This window comes from Pseudochaenichthys georgianus, chromosome 4 (assembly GCF_902827115.2).
Source record: "Pseudochaenichthys georgianus chromosome 4, fPseGeo1.2, whole genome shotgun sequence".
NCBI classification, from domain to species: domain Eukaryota; kingdom Metazoa; phylum Chordata; class Actinopteri; order Perciformes; family Channichthyidae; genus Pseudochaenichthys; species Pseudochaenichthys georgianus.
The window spans coordinates 25658187-25680825 of record NC_047506.1 but is presented as its reverse complement, the minus strand read 5'-3'; the positions used below and the strand labels follow the sequence as shown (position 1 = coordinate 25680825).

The 22639-nt window shown below is 39.9% G+C and overlaps 2 protein-coding genes across 5 annotated transcripts in view; one reads left to right on the top strand and one right to left on the bottom strand.

Annotated features, from left to right (window-relative positions):
• Positions 1–2115: 2115 nt before the first annotated feature.
• Positions 2116–22639, bottom strand: part of LOC117445661 (E3 ubiquitin-protein ligase RNF14-like) — a 33766-nt gene continuing 13242 nt past the window's right edge. The window contains exon 8 of one of the 4 annotated variants that reach the window (XM_034081444.2): positions 2116–2431. The gene's annotated coding sequence lies outside the window, so the exon portion shown is untranslated. Of the gene's footprint in view, positions 2432–12791; positions 12860–13242; positions 13729–22639 lie in introns of those variants that run through there. The other 3 variants (XM_034081446.2, XM_034081443.2, XM_071202936.1) reach the window with 3 other exon arrangements.
• zmat3 (zinc finger, matrin-type 3) lies at positions 6599–22412 on the top strand. The gene is made up of 6 exons (XM_034081447.2): positions 6599–6805; positions 11051–11766; positions 11850–11990; positions 12453–12619; positions 12765–12868; positions 15425–22412. Exons 1-6 carry the CDS (start codon positions 6682–6684, stop codon positions 15631–15633), a joined length of 1461 nt encoding a protein of 486 aa, XP_033937338.1. The 5' UTR covers positions 6599–6681; the 3' UTR covers positions 15634–22412.

Below are 22639 nucleotides of genomic sequence, written 5' to 3'. Positions count from 1 at the left end.
CAAAGTCTTTGAAGATCTGGAAAGATTCACCAAAAACCAAACTAGTTTTTTAGTGACCAAATAAACAGCAATGTTCAGATCAATTACTTATGTATGTTTTAAATAAAGGTGAATGTATGCTTTTATTAATATCACATAACCATAATACGTTACAGTCCATCTGTTAATTTTGGATGTCTTTTCAAACTAAAATGGTCCTGACGTGGACATACTGTAACATTTAAAAATTAAATTTAAAACGTCTAAATTGCAAGATGTTTTTTTAACCCTAAATGGGTAGGAAATAAAAAATAAAGAAGATTGGAAAACATTGTTTTTCCTCGGTTCCCAGGAGGATACAATGTGTCATGAGTGCCACCCATGCAAATCATCGGCGGTATCATCGGGCATGGACTGTACCAAGAAGCAGGGACGCCCGAGGATCCCCTGCAGGTTATACCGATATGTCTTTAAAAAAATAGATATAATTTGTGATGACACCATATTTGCTTTAATGTGAAATGACAACTGCAAAGTGTTAAGCCGCTGTGCATTTAACTTGTATTGTTGCTTGCTGACGCTTTCTGTATTTGCTCAAGTCACGGTGTCACCCCTCCGGTGAAAGCAGTGTCAGCTTGAAGTAGGAACTGTCCGGTATGGAAAGCCAACAGTGCCACAAACGCCAGCATTTCAAAATCCCCCCACCCTATCTATCTATCACCAGCAGGGGCGTCGCCTGGACCTGGAAACATTCGGGGCTTAGCCCACAGTGGCGGCGCGACAGTCACATTTTCTATTGCAAGACTCCCCACACGCACATACACAATTGCGCCATCTGGTGTCACAAACGTGTGCCTGCATTAGCTTTGTTACGGCAATGGATTGTGGGAGATTCTCATAGCACGTGAGGATCTCTTGAGGGTAAGGTGCCTGTATTATCTCGGTGGACAAAAATGTATGTTTTTTATTTTATAAGGACAATAACGTACTGTTGTGTTTGTTTAGTTTCATGTTAATTGTTTAATGCTCACAGTCACAGCAACATGTTTTTTGTGTGATTGGCTATTTGTTTTATATGATTTATCAACGTGATCATCAATAGCTAATCTGAGCACCAGAACCCAGCTCACGTGTCCTTTTATGTGTAATGTTTCACATTGCTCCACATGATGCCTTGACTACAAGGTCTTCCATGTTTCTACGCTTCTTCCTCTGTGTCACAGTTTCGGGAATATCAAGATCATTGCACATGGCCTTGGTCTTGTCATAGACCTCATGTGCTTTCTCGTTACTTTGGTAATTTTTAAGTGTGTTCTCAACTGCTGTTTTGTAATCTACTGCCTGCACCAAGTCAATTGTTTCTTTCTGCAGGTATTTGTGCAGGCCCTGAGTGGTTGAGAGCAGTGTCTGGAACATGACAGCATGTAGATGGTACTGCATGTTCAAAAATGCTTTCCAGTCCCTTTGCTAGAGAGGCTCCCTAAAGTCTTGATCAAAGCAGGAGGTTTTTGACATGCCCAGCGAACAAGTTGTTTGTCCCTTACCTCTAGCTGTTTCTTAAATGTTTGCAATCTCTGATGGTGGACAAGAGATGTGGAGAAGAAAGAGTAGAGACACTCCAGGAGATCAATGCAGGTATGTGAGTTTTCAACACCAGTTTGTATAAGTTTAATGTTTCACATTGCTTGTGAAAAATATACTACCACTATACGATCACTGATGTTTTGTTGTTGACTGGACACTTATTTTGTAAAAGAGATAGCATGAGAGGATCTCTTAAGCAATGCAGCTCACGTGTCCTTTTTATATGCTGTCCATTGAAATGCAGGAAAGTAATCACCAGCTCTGAGTGATCTGTTGCCGAGGGGACACTACACCGGAGTTACATAAGCAGAGATAAAGTGCTATTTTGGGGGTAACTCACCTCCTCTAGGGTCCCCCAGGAAGATTTTTTTTTTAAATGTTGAAGTTAAAAGCATCAATCTTGTGCACTTTGAGAGCAACATCAAGAGATATGGATACATCTCTCAACACCCATATGTCAAAAACAAATCAAAGAATCAGAATCAGAAACGGGTTTATTATTTAAAAACACTTAATTCCAATTCCAATTAAATCATAAACTATGTCAAATTATTAGAAGTTGTTAGTAATCAGATTAAACAGAAAACAGGGATGGAAGGAGGAAATAATAATCCCTCATCTCTTGCTGTTTGCGGTTGAAATGATCTCTTTTGCTGGCCAAATGGAAAGCAGTGATGTCTCACTTGCCTTGGCCCTGTATCTGCAGTCCCTACATCAGTCATGTTACCCATTGACTCTTGTCTGTTCTGGTGTTCCTGTTCATTGTTGTCTCCATTGTCGTTCTTGTCTGTTGTCTCTCCTTCTTGTGTGTCCCTTTCTCCTGTTCTCCTTTCTTCATCCTCTACTCTGTGTGGCTCATCTGTGATGACTGTGTAGGTAAACACAAACAAATATGTAAGTCAATCAGTTTCCAGCTCTGTCAAATAAATGAATTTCAAGATACACACATTTGTCTTCATTAAAATGAGTGTCACCACACTGTCACAAAATGTAATACTAACCAATTGAAAATAGTTACATTTACATTGGAAACCTCTTGTAGATATCACTGTTAGAGCAGTTATCTGCCAATAGGACAGAATCATTCCTATACAAATGCAGTTTGAGTAATTCACTTAATATATTTACTTAAAACTTTAATATAGTCATTTTCACTTAATACTCTAATATAGTCATCTTTCTGCATTCAACACTAAGGAAAGCTGTACAATTTGACATGATAATGAGGAAAAAAGTCCTCCGACAATGCAGAAAATTTTTTGATCATATCAATTTTAAGATGCGGGTCAAGGCTTAATATTTGGGAGCATAGTGTCCCTTGCTCCCTTTCAGGAGCCCCACTGGATTGGCTTTGATCTGAAATATTTGTATAAAAAGCTTGTTAGCTGGCTGTCCATCTCATAATGTTCACATAGAAACTAGCTGTCAATAGGAAATATCAATCAGAAGAATTATATTTTCATGCAAAATCTGTCACAAAAAGAGGTTGCACATTTAAATGCAGGTGTTGTTATGGCAACGTCAGTGGCCAGACAGCCACATTTACTACTGCAAATACGTTCAAACATGCTGTCGACACGTAAAGCAGTGGCAACTATGCCACCATTTCAGCTGACTTTTTCTCAGAAATACTGTCACATAACATCCATATATATTTCAGTGCTAGGTTGATGCTTAGCTAAGCTAACTATGAAACACTTTAACTGACAGGACTCAGGATCAACTACTACTGTAAGGTAGCTTCTAGCTTCATGTCGAACACAGACATTAAGTCAACATTTCCCAGAGAGCTTTCTTTGAAATCACCAAGTAACGCTAAAAAACACAACATTTAGATTGTATGACAAAGTGTTTATTTAATATATCTGGCTAGCTATAGCTACTTGCTAACGGTTTAGCTTACCCGCGCGATTCAAAGTAACGTCAACGTAGCTATAATGTATGCTTTGCTTACATGTTGACATAACTTTTAAGTTTACTGACAGGTACATACCTTGTTCACCTGGCTCAGGTGGTGGCTCTGGGGTTGTTGTGTGAGCCACCACTTGAGAATTGCTGTCTTTTTTATTAAAGAAATGTCTAGAATCTCCGCGTCCGGGGCTGAAAGTTTAAAGTTTAAACATTGTCACAGAGGAGAGGTACGTACCTGTCAGCCAATACAACACGTTTATTTCCATGCAACTCTCTGATTGGTCTGGTGGCGTCATCTTGCCTCTGTGTTGCATTCACTAAAGCCCCGGATGCCTACCCCAGGCGACGCCCCTGATCACCAGCTTATGTTAGTATTCAATATACAATGTATTCTGGTAACTATTAAAATAAAGACATTGTATAGTGTTCATAACAGTATTTTTATTTAATAAATTATACGTTAACAATACAATAACATTACAAAAAAACCTACATCTAAATAAATATATAATCTAAAATATATGCATTTGATTTAAAAATAAAATTCAAAATTTAAGGCGAGACACGGCAGGCAAAAACATCGTTTTTCAAGTTCTGGTCAATTTTGAGATGCTGTGCTATTTTGATTCCATAACATGTTTTCTTTCAGGCTTTTGGAAGGAAAACATCCAAAATACACATTTAAGTGTTTATTTTACTATAGTTTGTCTATTTGCATCTGTAGATTTCTCCTAAATTCAACAAAAGTTAGCATTCTAACGTAACATAAAGTACCGCGACCGCTGTGTGCACCATGTCAACAGAGATATCGTTGGAAAGCTCCGTCTCTCCTGTACAATCTCATCAGATCCAAATATGGTTATTTCCTTTGTATCAGCAACCAATCGTGAAAGCACAAAGGGGTCTTAAACCAAGAAACGAAATCTCATTGGCTGGTGTCAATTTCTGACAACGTGATTCGTTCAGATGCATCACGTGGTGTGCTAAAACACTTCCTGGTTAGCTTTCCGCTAGAAATTGAAATCTCAAAATGGCAAAAGAATGGCGAAAAAAACGTTCACAGAGAAGACGACAACAATTGTCACTTGCACGAAGCAAGGTTATACAAAAAACAAATGACCCCGACCTTTGAAATAACTTCACGGAATGCGTCAATGCGCAAGCTGTCATCCAAAGAACAGGAGGGTTTAGCTAGCGCCTCACTGCAATCTTTAAAGGTCGTTTTGTCAAAATCAGTTTTTTCTCCTACTCTGAGTTCGAAATTTCAACTTCAGTAGCACATAGAGACACCAAACCTTCCAGTTATATTCCTATCAATATTATGAAGGCTTTTACAGAAGCATTCATATATAATTCATAGCCTGAATTATACAACATTGTATACCTAAAAACATGGCGAAAATGGATATTTTAGGGCTGTTGACAGTATTTCCTGATTTATGGAGTGATAAAAAGAGATATCCAATATCCCTTCTGTAAAAGCCTTAGATACTAATATGACTACAAAATGAAACAAGAATTTTGAATCTGGCTTTATCCAAAGTTCAGATTTCGATTCCTGAAATGTATTAAAATATGTGCATATGTAATGAGATAATGGATAATTTGCATATTTAAACATGCTATTTCAGAAAACTTGTAATACAAAAGACAATTGCCTTATTGTAAGTAATTAACTGGAGAAATTTATAGCTGATACCTTTAACAATAGAACCGCCAACGGGTCAATTTTACCCGCAGCTGTTTTTTTATTGTATGTAACTTTTTTTCAATAAACTATTAACGTCTCCCAGTCCGTGACTTTTCCTGAAAGTGTGTTATGTAACACCCTGTGTTGTTAAAAATGGTCAATATGAAGTCAGATTGAAAAAATCGCCAAAAAAATGGATATTTATACCTATTTCCGCCAGCGGGTAATATTTACCTCATAGAAATGCAGCGCTCCTCGCGCTATTGATTTCGCGATCAAAATGATCAAAATACTACGGAGGGAAGATATTTTCATTTGGAGGGGAAGCTCGCGAGTGTGTGTGTATGTGTATACGTGTGTGTGTTTGTGTATTTTTGCGTTTGTGTGTATTGTGTTTGTTTCCCAGAGAAAACCCTCACGAGAAACACCGGCTGTTGTTGTGCCTGCTGCTGCCTGCTGTCAAGTTACTCCGTTCTCCGCTTGTAATTATGCCGAAGCTTCAAAGTTATATTTATCATCTGAATTTGCCGAAACAAGTTTAATATTCTGAAAGCCAAGACTTTGTTTAATTTAAATCAGATGAAAACAAACTGTAACGGACCCTGCCGTGTTATCTATGATTACTTTACTCTTACGTTCATAATTTCAGCTGGAGGGAGAGGGGGCGGCGCTGCTGGAAGAGCAGATTGCGAGTGAGAGGTGCCTGTCTTCGTCCCTTTACAAGCTTCAAAAATGTATTTATCGTGTGATTTTGGAAATAAAAGTTTCATATTCTGAAAGCCAAGACTTTGTTTGTTTAAAATCAAAGAAAACACCCGAACCCTGAAAAAAATAGTTGTTTACGTAAATCCACGTTTACTCTGAAATGAGCCGTTGCGACTTCCGACTGATTTTGATAGAGCGGGTCACATAATATGAAAAGCTGAGAGTCCACAGATTATATTGGTATACATGTCATCCCTGTGCGATCAAAACTCACCGTTCTGTATGGTACATTGTACCTTGGAAATCAATAGCGGGTAAACTTTACCCGTTGGCGGATATAGGTATACAGCGACCTCTGGCGGTTCTAGTGTTAAGTTAAAAAAATTACCCTATTCACCTGGGGTGTCTCGCCTTAATCATTTTGGATAGTTATTGAAGGCTTTATTCCAAAGTTGTTTGGGGAATTCTATTTCGTGACATTGTTTTTTTTCTGTTCAAGTGTAGATAGGGTTAATAATCCTTAGTTACAAAATGTAGGCTACTGTTTTAATGTTTTGCTTAAAAAAAGAGCTAGAAGTAGACTTTTGTTATTGGCTCCTCATTTGTATTGTTTACTATTTTGTCAATATGAAACATTTGAGCTACGCTGAGATATTCCAAATTGGGAAGGTTTAAACCTCTCGCGGAAAAAAAGTATATTCGTGTTCAGAGAGTGGCATATTTTGGCACTGTTGGCTTTCCATAATTTCTTGCCTGGTCGCCCGGTTTTTTGGTTGAGTAGAAGTTGGCAGAGGGATGTCACTGTGACTGCGATGATGGCGCTGCAGCTGAAGAATGGGGATGCAGCGTACTACCAGAGTGCAGAATATTGCAGACATTACACTTCGCCTCCCGTAAACTACGGTGACAGCAGGCATTATCTTGCCCGTTTGCCAGGTAAGGAGAAGCTTGCAATACATTAGCTTCCCTCTGACTGTCAGCAATCTGATGCGCTGTAATGTGCAAGGAAAGAGACATTTGCAGATGTTTAACCGGTTGCCCTGGTGCTGCTGTCAGCCTGCCATCACCATAATGTCCTCTAAACGAGTGAACTAGTCATCTCACTGAATAGCCTATCGAGCATAGATGCTGCGATGCAAAATCCCAGATTGTCGGGACTCTAATGATCCCTCGTACTGTAGGAGAGCTCCAGAGAGACTCCAGGTTTTAGCTGATTGTTATCTGAAACAGTGAATAGAGTGTAATGGTCACTTTCATCCCTCAGGTATGATTGTCAATCAAGCGGTGGTCAGAGCAGGTGAAGAAATGGAAACTGTAATTGTTGCTGCTGCCTTCACTGCACTGCTTGATCTTGATATTCCTGCCATTAAATCGTCTTCATTGCTTATACTACATGTCTCAGATGGAAGTTAGTGAAAGTTGTTGCAATTGATTGGTAATAAAAAAAAAAGGCAGAAACAAATGTCACCAAGATGGACGTTTTTGGCAAATTTGGTAAACCATAATTTGTATTACATCATAAATTATTATCATATACGTTTGCTTGATGTAAATTATGAACATTTAGCATTTGGTTGACTTTTTCTATTTTTGATATTATTGTTAATTGAATACAAAGTTTGGTTCCAATGCCAACTTCTTGTCAGACAAAATAATGAATAAAGTAAATGTGTGACTCTACATGTCATGTGCTAAAATAGGTGTTGCTTTATATAAGGGGTATAAGGGGTAATGGACGATTACTAATCAATATAGTATTTATAGCCTATGCATAGGCTAGGTGACTGGTAATAAGAGTCTGGAGCATACAGTACCACACAAATTATGTTAACTATTATGACATTCATTCAAACATAAAGTGCTACTGAGATCTAAAAGTAAAGGCTATAGACATTACCCTAATGGTACATAAAGTAAATTGCAAACTTTAATAAGACATTCACTGTCTTTGCTGCATTTGCGGTTGTCCAATGCCCAGTGAAGCAGATTGAATAAGTGCAGGAGGCATGTGATTGTCATTGCTCCATAATTGATGTGGCACAAGATAGTAAAGGCAAGAGAAACTCGAGAGAAAATGCAAACTTGGCCCATTTAGAAATTCTCAGTGGAGGCCATCAGACTTGGACAGTAGTTGTTTTCTGGCGTGGTTCAACAAGCAAGCAATCTTTAGTCAAATTCAAGAAATCATGAACTAATAAATAAGTAATGAGTCTAAAAGAAAACTGTGGTTTCTTCTTCTGAAACTTTTAGAACAAAGTCTCTCCACAACAATGATGAACAATACTGTCTGATAAAAAAAAAATGTTGACCACTTGCTGCTGGCTGTTTCAGAGCAACAACACATGACACTGACTTTGACTTACAAAGTTTATTTTGTCCTGTCCAAAAACTAAAATGCATAAAAGCAAAGCAAAATGAACAGACAAAACCAGGTTATCTATTCAGTGGCTGTTCAAATGTGTGCTCTGTAGACTGCAATTTTTGAGGACCTGCATCTGGATCTGAGACACAACTGGCATTGGCTTATCTTTTATCTAGTATGGTAATTGCTACATGAAATCATAATGCAAAGCAATTTCATACAAGGTAGTAACACAAGGAGTTAAAGAAGTTGGGAGGAAGTGTTGGTTAAAGGATTCACAGCAACATCCTCATGCATACTTTACATTACTACTGATATACAGTAAATGTATGTTAGTCATGTAATCTGTTTTGTGGTGGCACATTGCACACTCTGAATTGCTTAACGGATGATATCAAGCAAAAAGGGTCAGCCGCCCTTTGTGTGTGTAATTGCTTCTGCAGTGAGGTTTCTAGACTGCTGTGCAGGCGGGCTCAATCAGGGTGGAAGGGTTCTCATGAGGCTGCTGCTGATTAGGTTGATGATGTGCAGTATGTGGAACTTAATTAGCTCTCGATGGCAATCATGAGCATTGAGGGGGTGTCTAATTCAACAACATACTGTATGGGTCTCATTCAATGAATACTGCGAACATAAATGAATATGATAAGCGCACACGTCTTAAAACCTGTACTATTGTATACTCTATATTGCCTATTGCATTCTTTTGACATTTTCTATGGCTATAATAGATTTTCAAATTATTAGAATTTAACATTAAAGTAACATTTAAACCAGTTTTGCATCCGAGCTGTCATTGCTGTGATGCTCCTGCAATCTACTTCAGGTGTGTCACATCTTCTTCTGTTTATTACAGATAAATCAGCTTTCAACTCCCTGTGGTAGCAGATAATGTCTACTAAGATGACACTTCCAAAAATAGCAAATGTAAAAGCTTTTTTTTGTAAGACAATACTTACAATACCAATGAGTAGTGAAACATGTATATATTTTTTATATGCAGCTGCTACATAGTATGACCTTATTATTTAATGTATAGGCCACTCATCCCGCCCTGCTGAATCTGCCACAGTGTCATCTAGCAGTTCACAGGACAGTAGTAGGGTCAGTGCTTGTCCAGCATACCTTTCTCTTGAGGTAAGCCAGGTCAGGTGACAGACAGACTGGACAGGCAGACTGACAGCGAACAGTAGTTCGGAAACACAAACACCTCAGGATGTTATTTTGAGTCCATGAATCACCACCATTGAGCTTCCAGCACTGTGAGTTTTGACACAGCTGTTGGCCCTTTTACTAACAATATATGTAGCCAAAGAGAAACACACACACACACACACACACACACACACACACACACACACACACACACACACACACACACACACACACACACACACACACACACACACACATACACACACACACACACACACACACACACACACACACACACACACACACACACACACACACACACACACACACACACACACACACACACACACACACACACACACACACACACACACACACACACACACACACACACACACACACACACACACACACACACACACACAATGGCACACTCGAGCAACCCAACAAACACACAAAATCAGCTCATTGCCATTCTTAATATAATGCGTTGTCTTAGTTTTCCATACACAACCATGCATGCCATGCTTTGATGTACACTCACACAGACAGAGACAGACCTACTTTAGTTTATCGAGCAGTCACACTTCAGGCTGAGATCTCTTCAGATCAGAGCAGCTTGGGGATTTGTATGTCACTGTCTCCGTTTGTTGTGTGTGCAAATGCATGTGTACGTAACGTCCCATATGCATGACTGCAGGCGCTGCAGGCTTAGCCTATTATTTCTGATACTTACTGGAGTGTGAAGCTCTTCTGTCCGGGAATGTGTTTCTATTCGCCCATCTCTTTACATCTCTCCTGCTCCGGGCTCAAAGAAAGAAAATGCTCCTTATATTAGTGTCACTGTGCATTGGTCACTGGATTTTAACCAAGTTCAACAGGCAGTATCCACTTTATATTTTCTTATGAAAGTGATAATGTCTTCAACTTGTGTTTTTTTACTGTTCGCCAGTAGGACATTTAAAGAATATATTTACACAGTTGAATGTATTTTGGTGTAAAGATGAGACCGGTGTCTAGCTTGTTAACCATGCTTATCATCTCAGTTTAGATTGTAAGCACGCTAACATTTCTGATGTAACACTAAACACACGAGCCTCATGATAATGGTTTTACCTTTGCAGGAATTTGGCAATAAACCAATGAAAAGGAACATTTTTGGATGAAAAGTCAGTGCAGAACCAAAGTTATTTTAATTCACTATGATGAAAATATGAATGTCTGGAACAAATTTGTATAGCAATCCACCCTATAGTTACTTAGAGGTTTCACTCAAAAGCAACATGTCAACTTCATGGTGCCAGAGGAAGGGCCAGTAGGTTAACAGAGACATTTGAATAGTATTATCTGAAAATGTCTGTGGCAATCTTTCATTAAGGGTTTCTCAACTGGATTTTGAGGTGGCGGTGGCACTAGATTATTTTGGATTAATCCTCTGTAAAAATAAATAGAAAATATAATAGTTGTTGAGATATGTTAGATCAACCGACTGACATGGCATAATAAAAAACGTTCTTATTGCTGTTAATTAAATGTATTTAATAGTAGTACTATACGTCCATACAGCACCACTTTCCTCATCAAGGTTACTAAATTCCCTTTTGAGAAGTGTATTTGATTTGTGTTATCTTCCCCTGTGTAAAATAATGTGTTGTTGTCCACAGGACCAGAGACCATGCTGAAGCCCCCTATGAGTCTCTTCAGCCTCCCCCAGCAGCCTTTTCACCACATGGACTCTCTGCACCAGCTGAGACCCCCACCAATGGCGCCTACACAGACTCTTGGCCTGCCAACCCTTGTCCCTGTTCAGGCACTTGGACCTCCTACTATGCTACCTACCCAAACTCTTGGGCTCCCGCCTCCTCACGTGTTAAGACATCCCCTTATTGCCCCCCCATACAGCTTAGGCCCCCCTCCAATGGCCCCAACACAGCCAATGGGGCCTCCACCAATGGCACACACCTTGGGTCCCCCACCTGTAGATCATACACACGCAATAGTGCCTCCAAACATGGACCTTATACAACCGTTGGGGCCTCCACCTTTAAACCTTGCACAGGCCCTGGTGCCTCCACCTGTAGTGGGACCCGGAGCTGGAAGATTTCCCCTCCCTCCAAGCCCCATGTGCTCCCCTCCTCCAATGGGCCCAGACCCTTCACACCTGCCCCCAATGCCCCCACGACCAGCCCAGATGTCCTGTCTCCTCCCTGGCCCTCACCTGGGTCAGGCAGCCCCAGCCAGCGAGCTGCCCCAGGATGAGGGCTCTCTGCTGGGGATGGAGGAGCAGGACGACTCACTGGGGGAACTCTGCAAACCACTGTACTGTAAACTCTGCAACGTGACACTCAACTCTGCTCAGCAGGCGCAGGCGCACTACCAGGTCTGTTAAAATAACAATGTACAAACCAAATCAATATTAAGATACATAAATAAAAACAGCATTCTCCTTATCGTTTCGTCTAGGGAAAGAACCACAATAAGAAGTTGAGGAATTTCTATGCTAGCAGTCAGCAGCCTCCAGCCACCAGGATACCAGAGGTCCTCGAGGCGGCTGGCCAGACATCCCTCAGCTCAGGACCAAACGACAGTGACGCAGGCAGACCGGTTTGAGCCAACCTACCTAAATGTTACAGTGTTATGAGATGGATGACATTTTGGCAACCAGAAAAACAACTCCAATAAACGTTGCTTTACTGCTGGAGACGGGGGAAAGCAACTGTTTTCTTACCACTTTGCAATATTAGCTTGAAAAGTGACGATATGCAATTTGTGATCCCAACAGGTTTCTTCTCCCAAGTTTCCAAAATAAAGTAGTTATTGTTGTTTATGGATTTACCATGTAGTTGAACCAATTAACCAACATAACATGCAAGTACATTATCTTCATTAACTAATAATTATACAATTTTGACTTTAAATTAGTATTATTGCTTTCATGATTTAACAACTGAAATCAGTCTGTTACAATGAAAATATTTAGAGGTTTTGCTTGAAATTCTTCTCCAACCTGTCCGGAAAATGTATTTCTTCTCTTTCTCCCTCGTCACATACACTGCATTGTCCCAGGCACAGTATAACGGAGCGACCCGGGTCATCTTGGCCACAGAGAATGACTATTGTAAGCTGTGTGACGCCTCCTTCAGTTCACTGGCAGTTGCACAGGCCCACTACCAGGGCAAGAACCACGCCAAGAAACTACGACTCGCTGAGGCCCAACAAAACTCCAGTAACCTGTAGGTTCAAATGTAGAAACCTTATGCAGTATACAGACGCCTTGTCCTTATTTCGTTTTGTGTTAGATGAGCATTTGTCTTGCAGATCTCCTGAAAGCCACAACTGAAATTAAATACGTATTATTTTGACTCTTGCCTTTTTCAGGGAGAGCAGCAATGAGGCGGCCCCAAGAAGGAACAGGAAAGATGGCAGTGAGTACAGACTGGTGAAGAACCGCCGCAGCCCACAGCTACCTGCTTCTATGCCGGGTAAAATATTAAACATTTATGAATAAGAGTCTTAATAATAAAAACACTAGATTCACATTTCTGCTTATATTTCCATTGGGACTGTCAAACAATGCACTCACACACCCCAACACACACACACACACACACACACACACACACACACACACACACACACACACACACACACACACACACACACACACACACACACACACACACACACACACACACACACACACACACACACACACACACACACACACACACACACACACACACACACACACACACACACACACGTTATATTCCATAGACACATATTGCTAGGTGTCTAATAAAAAGTGAAACAGAAGTCCATAATGTCATTAAAAACAATTTGTATTTGTAACTTTATTTGCTTATTTAAACGTGCCAACAGTTCTTTTTAAGGGCCTTTGAAGGCAGCATTACTAGAAGAAGAAAAATGCAAGGATCAATGTTCTTTTTTACCCAAAGTGTTTGTCATTTTCTTTATTTATTACCCATTTCAGGGCACCCAGATTTACTTAGTTTAAGAAAGCTGACACAAAGCAGCCCCACTCTATATCACTATAGTTCAATCAGGAGAGACGGTTTTGATGTGATGATACATATTTAATGCGCAGGTACACAAATGAATGTGACAGTAGTTTTGGCGATTAGGCCCCGTTGTGCAGGAAGTATCATTCGGGAGGGGAGAACCGATCCGATGAAAACCCCCCCGGGGTCAAGACACTGGTGGTGGTGAATGGATCGTTGGGTCGGTCTGAGGAGGAGTGGTTTAGCTTGACCCTGGATTCGGAGGGACGGGAGGTGAAAAGGGGTGGAGGAGGGTTGCGTTGAGTCACCTGAAATGACAGCTGTCGGAGGGGAAAGAGCAGAGTTTAAAGGGTTTGACGGCACGCTATGATAGGCTCTTGGGAATAGAGCGAAGTGATTGGCTAAGCTGAAGAGTGACGCCCCCGGTCACTTATTGAGAGGAGAGAGAGTAGAAACATGGAGATAGAAATACATGAATGAGTAAAGACGGTCTTCTTGGTTGAACTTGCGCTAAGCTTCATTTGCTTGTGTGAGTGTCTGCTTTCGCCTTTCACACGCACACATACTGGCGCTCTGTGTGTGGGTGGGTGGGTGGGTGGGTGGATGTGTGTGTGTAAACAGATACAGAGTAGAAAAGGTCAGACTTTCTGCTGACGTCAAACAACTCTTGCTTTCTTGCCATAATTCACTATGTCTCTGTATCTTTCCGGGGACAAAAACAGTAGCACTCAGCTCAAAATAAAGCAGAATAAGTCAAGTAAAGCCAATTTCCTTCATCTCTGTCCCACTCTCTCTTTCTCTCTCTCACACACACACACACACACACACACACACACACACACACACACACACACACACACACACACACACACACACACACACACACACACACACACACACACACACACACACACACACACACACACACACACACACACACACACACACACACACACACACACACACACACACACACACACACACACACACACACACACACAACACACATAAACCACGACGTTCTGATGGTTTAATACGTTTTTCTTGATGGAAAAATCCCAAAATAGCTGCACTCACTCCCGCTTTCTCTATCTGCTTCTCGTTTTTCTGCTGTGTAACACACACACAAATCAACACACGTTGTAGTCCCAGTTGTATCTTTATCACACATTGGTGATATATCAGGTTATAAATAAATCTATGATGCTGGTCTTTACATGCAAAATCAATTGTGGCTTATTTTTGGGTAACCAGCGTATTATTTAATGTGGAAAACATCTAGTGGATAAATCAACTGTAACATCAATTTAATTGTGGTTTGATTGTCTTTCATTACGTAATGTCTCTTATTATGCAACATTACTAAAAGTATACAGCCATGGGAGCGGCTCAGTGAGGCTGTACATACGCCCAGCGGGGGTTTGTGATAAATGCTAACATCAGCAGGCTCGCATTATAACAGTAACATGCTGAGGTGAAGCAGGCATCACTTTGAGCATGTTTGCCAACTCAGTACTCTATCATTTGCACTAAACACAAAGCTGATGGAAATGTCATTTGTTTGTTTCAAAATGTTCTGACATTCTTTCTTAACTAATGAATTAATGGATTAATAAGATCACAAAGATAACTGATATCTTCCAGCTGCCATGATACGGAAGATACATCGGAATAAGCCACTTAATGTGTACATAATCTACTTATTCATATTTATATAAATAGTTATCACCACAATAAACCGTATTTAACTTTGTCTTAATGTACATTATTTAATTTCATATTCTGTTCTCGTACATATCATATTCTATTTACATGTATATAGACTTCTTGCATTATTTTGTATTGCTTATTTTTGTATTTTATTATATATGTTGCGTTGTTGGAGGAGCTCAGTTCAGAATAATTTCATTGCCATTTATACACTGTAGTTTATGTGCATATGACAATACAAATCTTTGAATTTGAACATACTGTACAATTACTGTACTTATTGTCCATCTCTGTTTTTACCTCCAGGGCCGTACTACAACCCGAGACCGAGGCAGCGCATCCCCAGGGACTTGGCAATGTGCGTGACTCCCAGCGGACAGTTCTACTGCTCCATGTGTAACTGCGGAGCCGAGCAGGAGCCCGACTTCAGGCAGCATCTTGAGAGCAAGCAGCACAAAGCAAAAGTATCGGAGCTAAGATACCGCCACGAGATGGAGAACCTCGGCTACAGCTAAGAGACACAAGAGGAGAGTGGTCGGGGAGATAACAGAAAGAGAGTAGATTGACAGAGAATAAGTGGGAGACAAAAAGAAAAGACCAAAGTGCTGGAGGGCAAATACTTCCCTCTGTTAAAGGGGCACATTCAGAGAAGAGATTAGCACACATGGCCTCACATGGCCTCAAGACCTTGTTGCAATTCATTTGATACGCTTAAATCCTCATATTTAGTATTATGCTCCACAATATGAAGCTTCAATGAGGTTTGATGGATTTATTTGATCCAGGTATTACTCTTGAAATGATGTCTGTATATTGAGGCCTGTAACATGTTTGCAGATAACAGACATGTAAAAACGAATACAGATTTTCGATGTACAAGTCCTTTATTTAGAGTCAGATACAGTTTGAGACACTCCACTCTGTCTCAGTCTCCTCTGAGTCTTTGAGTGGGTTGCATTGTGACTCAGGATGCAGGTAAATGCAAATGGATTGCAAGTACATCTTGAGCTTGATCAGGCTGCAGGAAAAGGACTAGTGGTGCACAGAAAGCCAACATCCCAGGAGAGGAGGCACATTTTGTACATGCACAGGGTACAGGCATTTACAAAGAATGCAAAATGTGGAAAATAGCAAGAAACTGTTTGGTAGACTGTTTTGGTACTTGAAGAATTGAAAAAAACAGACACGTGGTCAGACAAGTGTCCTCGTTGGGATAACAATCAACGCTGAGGACAAAGTTTGAGTCCTACAGGTATTTTTTACAGGCCCTACAGAAGGGTCTTCAAGGCCACTTATAGTGACCTCTATAAGCCACAAATTCAACATCTTTTTAACCTGACACAGGTTATAAATCCAAAGCAAAAACAAAGCACAACAAACAACATCCTCTGTTATAAACAGTGTTACATGAATCTATAAGCCTTAGCCGACTTGTTAGCGGTTTTCTGGCGTGTTTCAGGCTGGAGGCTACATCCTGGCTAGCCTTGTTTGTGCCTTTAGTGAGAATGAGGCTAAACTTAAAGAGTAAATTTTGGCTAGCCATTTTGACATATAGTGGAAACCACTCAATGCAACTGATTGGATGTTTCTATTATCTGTGTCGCCTCTTTTATTATGATAAATCCACATTATGTAAATATTCTCAAATGACATTAAAGATGTACATTTAGGATAATATACATGAATATTATTTAATCCTTTGGTTAATGTTAGCCTAGAATACATTGTAAATACTCATCTATCTCATTTAATTATGATCAGGATCTTGTGAATGTCTCGGCACTGTTTGTGTGTGGATGTTACTGTAGGCCCTTTATAGCACTTTGGGTGATGCCCTTGTTCATTGCTAAAGTACCATCTGTCTCGTTAAAAGCTGCTAGTCTCATCATTGTGACTGTTCCGGAGGACGGCATGAGAGGAGAAGCTGTCTCTGAAGCTTCATCTCTTTCTATTCAACTCAGCCAAACTGGCATTGTGATGTATGTGTGGAAGAAATGTGACAATAGATCGGGAGTGATGCAGAGAGCTGAAAGCATTTGACTTAACTTTTAATTAGATTGCAAATGAACATGTTGAAGAGCTCATGGATGTTTTGGGTTGTAAGACACTCCATTTAATTCTCCCAACCAATCGCAATTACCACAGGGGACATTAACAGATTTGAATGCAGTGTGACGTGGCTGCAGACAACTCACGTGGATTATATCGGAATTTTTGTAATGATTTCTGTTGTTTTTATAACTGACCCAGGTAGAGATGCTTTTTTCAGTATTCAACCCATCCTGAAAACATCAATTGTGTAATCGGAATCAAATTAGATTTTCTCTTTCTGTTTATTCGATTATCTGTTCCAGCTCAGTAGTGCTGAGCTGAACACAGCGCTGTCACAAAGTATTTGGAGCAACTCTATTAAGTAGTCAATGTAAACAAAAATCTACATTTTTATTGTTTGAAACACTCAATGTGACATTTAAATTGTTATTTATATATTGATCATTAGTTCTTTAATTCTTTAAATAGAAATAAAGAGTGTATTTATGGCTCAAGTAATCATTTACAGTATCATTACATTACATTACATTGCATTTAGCTGACGCTTTTATCCAAAGCGACTTACAATAAGTACATTCGACCAGGAAGACACAACCTTGAAGAAAACAGAATCATATAAGAACATCAGGTTTCAAAGAGCCAATCGTTTCAAGTGCTACTCAACTGGCTTTAGATAAGCCAGTCCTTTATTAGTATATAAGTGCTCTGTTAGCAGTTCTTTGTTAGTCATTCTATCGCTCGAAGTGGAGTCGAAAGAGATTTTTCAGTCTGCGCCGGAAGGTGTGTAAGCTTTCTGCGGTCCTGATTTCAATGGGGAGCTCATTCCACCATTTTGGAGCAAGGATAGCAAATCCACGTGTTTTTGCTGATGGGAACTTGGGTCCCCAGTAGATTACCAGTAGTATCACCAGTAGATTTTTGGATTGCAATATGTGTCACACACACCGTATACAAGAATAGATTACTGTAGTTCAAAGGTGAAACAGCTTCCCTTTAAATGTGCTTTTCTAACTTTCCACGCACACATGCACACCCAGTCAAAAGCCTGACCGGGTCACATCAGCAGTGGTATAATGTGAATGGAAATCAATATCCTGGTTTGGTTATTTGCAGGGAGAGGCAGCTGTTCGCATCTTTCATTTGACTCTTGGGCACAGAAACACCTGATCACACAGATGAGGACGCTCAGGAGAAAAGCACTGTGAGGACATTAACATGGGAGAGAGTTGGAGTGACTAACAGAGCATAGCAAACTAAATGCGAGGCTGTTTTCACTGTGCCGTGTAGTTTAATAAGAACAAGAACAAGGGTGAGCTGATGAAAGCAGAGCTGAAGTGAAAGCTGTGGGCGAGACACAGGGAGTCGAGGAGTTCTTCAGTTGCAGTCTGTTAATAGCTCTCCTCCTAGAAATAACATGCTTTGTCTTACATGAAGGAATGGATGGCACAACCTTTTATTGTGTTGACAGGCTCACACTCCAATGCAGATGCTGAACACTTTCAGCAAAAGCATAGAGACATGGGGAAAGTGTAGAAAGCTATGAAACTAAAGAGCCTTAAGATCCTATGAGATAACACAGTAGTAAATGGTTTCATGTATGTTGACTCTCTAAACCAGTGGTTCCCTAACCTTTTGGCTCAGGACCCCTTTAAATATCTGCTTGATATTCACAGGTAATGGCCTTAGTGTGGACAACCAAAGCTGGAAGTATTCCCATCAGATTGTTTCTGTGAACAAGACATTGAAAATGTTAGGAGAGTTTTCACAGCTGAAAGTAAGTTTTGCATTATAAGATAAACGTGTCCATCTTGTAGACGGAACACTGTTTAAAATCGTTATTGTACTCACATGTTGGATATTTCTTTATAAAATAAAGTTTTGATTCATCAAATTATCTAATGGAGACAAGGTCCCAGGAACAACACCGGGTTCTGGCCAACATTTGATAATGATATCACATGATACCATTGGCCCAAAACATATATGTTCCATCATTGGGAAAAAGACATCTGTAAATCAGTATAATAAGATTTTCTTGCGGGAAATGCATTTTGACCTGAATTATATTCCTTCTTTTGCTCATGTGAATGAACCCAACTGGAGCGGATACAAGATCAATTGTCCTCCAATATATTAGTTAGAACACTAAAGGAAGCCACAACAGGATTGACCCGGAAATAAAGGAGTTATGACAATTAACACAACACTCGACTATTTTCAGTTCAATTCCATTCTACCTTTATTGTTTTTTTTTGGTTGCACAAAGGTTTTAAGCAGTCAAAAGCCAATAAAATCAATAAATTACTGTGGCAAATGAAGTCATCTTCATTGACTTTGATATGTTAAAGGTTTAATATTTTGGCAATCGGTTCTTTTATATGCTCACTGTTACTGAAATAGATTAGATTTGCATTCATGCTTCTAGAAAGATTATTTGGTTTGAACTGGTAATACGCTAAAATATTGAGGTTAGTGTTTCTGTTTGTTTTGTTCCAACTGTGTTTGCTTTTTAGAGACTGTAAGAGCTGGTTAATATAATATTAAGAACATAATTAGTTTTACTCTTCAACTATCAAAATCCTGGTGTATTTCAGCACCATAGGCTGAATTCCAGTCCTCTGTTGTGAAACACAGCGGTAATACATATCACAGAGTATACATTGTATCTGGTTTATTTTGTGCATGAGTAAATTCATACTTAATAACTGTTGAGATTTTTTTACTGGAGAGGATGCTGTTCAATAATGACCGGCTGGAAATATCTGCGTTGTGCTTAATCTACAAAAGGGCAATGGAAAGATGATTTTGCACTGAATTTAGAAGACATTTATAAAGAAGAATATATTGTTGTTAGTTCAAGTGAATATTTGCTACCATTGTCATAATTTGCCTCTCAACAATTTGTATCCTAATGTTTACAAGATGAGAATTTGAAACTGTAATGGATGTGTATCATATTTGTAATTGTGTGTGTTTATCCATTGGTTGCACGGTTGCACTGATCATACTAAGGCAGATGGGCCACTGTGAGGTTATATTGGGAAAAAGGTACTATAATCTGTCATTTACAACCTAGTTTGGAAAAAATTGTTATATAAAAGATATATCGCTCAACGAAATTAGACACCACTGGTCTGGTTTTGACTTAACAAAGGGATGGTGATGGACCTTGAGTTGTTATAGACTATAACTGTGAGCCTATAGGGTTATAAAGCCCATAATAAGCTTAATGTGTATGACATGTATTGGGCAGTAGTTTCCAACACTTTGTAATTACAGTGACAAACAGTTGTCTGGAGAAGGTTGAATCCAAATGATTTGGTCATCACTTTTCCGTTGATCTGAAAGGCTTCTTCAGTCCATCTGTTGTGGATAATAGTGGTATCAGGTAACTATGCTAACCATGAGCGCAGGACAATCCACTTTTACAATGAGGGAATGTAAGAGTCCTCGGCCACTATCACTCTTCAGCAACAATTAAAGCTGAAGAGGCTCTTTAGATGAACAGTGAAGTGTTTTGATTTTCTCCAGCCATCGTAGCATCAGGATTAGAACCATTGTTGAGAACAACTTGTGATAAAACAAAATGTGTTTGATAGCAAGATTTGCAAAGGCACAGTTTCAAATTTTGTGAAATACCTTTTGTCCCTTTCTTGCTTTGAGTTTGATGAGGATTGACACCACTGCCATGTCTGCAAATTGTGAAGGTATGGAGCTAAATCCAGGGGGTGGTTAGCTTAGCTTAGCATACTGGCTGAAACGGGTTCAAATGACTACCGTTTCAAATTTGCCCAGTGGTCAATTTCGGTTTGGCAACAAATAATTGTGTTGCATCCTAAAAGGCATTTTCCATATGGTCACAATTATAAAAGAGACGTCTGTATAACTGTTGACATAACCAGGAAGTACAACCTGAAGTTAGGAAAGCTTTTGGGCTCCAGCTCCATACATGCCTTCAGAGGGTGGGAGTGGTCTCTATCTCCTGCTCTACCGCTCCAAGAAAGTCAAAAGAACATTTCCCAAAACTACTCTGTATATCTTGAATGTGCCTATTCACTTCTGCTGTAATAATTTCTAATGTTGTAACTCAATCACAACATATAGAGAATGTTATGCTTGCCTCACATGAAGCCAATGTTTCCTGGTCTTGTACATACATAGCATTCTACTGTCAGGGGCCCCAACACATCCTTCAAAGCGCCCACCGCAGGACACCATATATTCCTGTACTCCTGTGAAAACTTCAGCACACTTTCAGTGCCTCTAAACAATGTTGCCAATATACCACTGACAGACTCGATGGATGCCTGGACGACTGATACTCTGATTTCTGCGGCTGTGTATGCGTGTGTGTTTTCTGAAGGATGAATAAACGAGCAGATGATAATAACACCCAAGCTGAATTGATGATCTACGGTGAATGTGTGTCTCGTGTGTTCTCTTCCATGGCTCAGATCTTACCGCTCCGGGGGAAATAACCACTCTGTTAGCGGATGCTGTTATTGGCTCACAGTGAGGAGACGATCTCCATAGCCTAGTTTCCACTGCACTGATAGCCAGGCTGCTCTCGTTATTATGGATATTAATGACACCAAGAAAGCTGTTCCTGTGCCCCTAGTTTGTTTGTTCGCCTGTCAGCAGGATATTGCACACACTTTATAAACAGATTGCCTGCAATGTGGTGTACTGGCCTCAGGTTTTTCTTTGGACTTCCAGGATGGTTATTTATTTTGCAACCATAAAAATCAATACTTAAATTGGGCTAGTAGTCACACATTAAATATATTACACTACAGTAAACAGTGTTAGGGGAAACAAGTCTTTCCAACAAAAATGCGCTGCTGCTGTTCATTCAGTGTACATTTTGAAAATCATTCACGCACATGAATTACTATTAATACTTCATGCGGTATTTGCACTTTGATATTTATAAGTCTTATGCACGATTCTTGTCCTGAAACACTGCAGGTGTATTGTTGAGGGTTCAGAATACACTACATGTTTTATTCAATGTTAAAGGTGTGGGGTAGGTAAGTTTGAGAAACCGGCTCGAGATACACTTTTTGTTATATTCCATGGAATGCTCTTAACATCCCGATAGCAATGAATATCTTAAGTGCTTTGACAATAAATCCACAAAAAAATGTCATCTGTGGAAGTCGTGGCGCTGTAAAAAGCACGACCAATTTTTAGCCGGCCCGGCTAAAATAACTGGATGGCCTACCTGCCTGTCAGCCTTCCATCTGTGCACAAACTTATCTCGTGCCCTCATTGGTCATGTGCGTGTTCGTGTGTGTTGGAGGAGGGGCTCTGTAAGGAAGTGGCAGATTTTTTCCGGTCGTGTATTTTCAAATTCGAGCGCACTCGAGCTGGTTTCTCCAAAATTACCTACCCCACCTTTAAGCACCGAATTAAACTAAGGTAGTAAATAAACAGAAATAAACATTGATTACTGCCAATCATACTTGT

What these genes read in the sequence shown, in the direction of transcription:
- zmat3 (XM_034081447.2), top strand. Translation starts at nt 6,682, where the DNA reads ATGATGGCGCTGCAGCTGAAGAATGGGGATGCAGCGTACTACCAGAGT. An exon ending in ACAGTGACGCAGGCAGACCG is followed by an intron (nt 11,991 to 12,452) that starts GTTTGAGCCAAC and finishes GCATTGTCCCAG; the next exon opens with GCACAGTATAACGGAGCGAC. An exon ending in GCTACCTGCTTCTATGCCGG is followed by an intron (nt 12,869 to 15,424) that starts GTAAAATATTAA and finishes TTTTACCTCCAG; the next exon opens with GGCCGTACTACAACCCGAGA.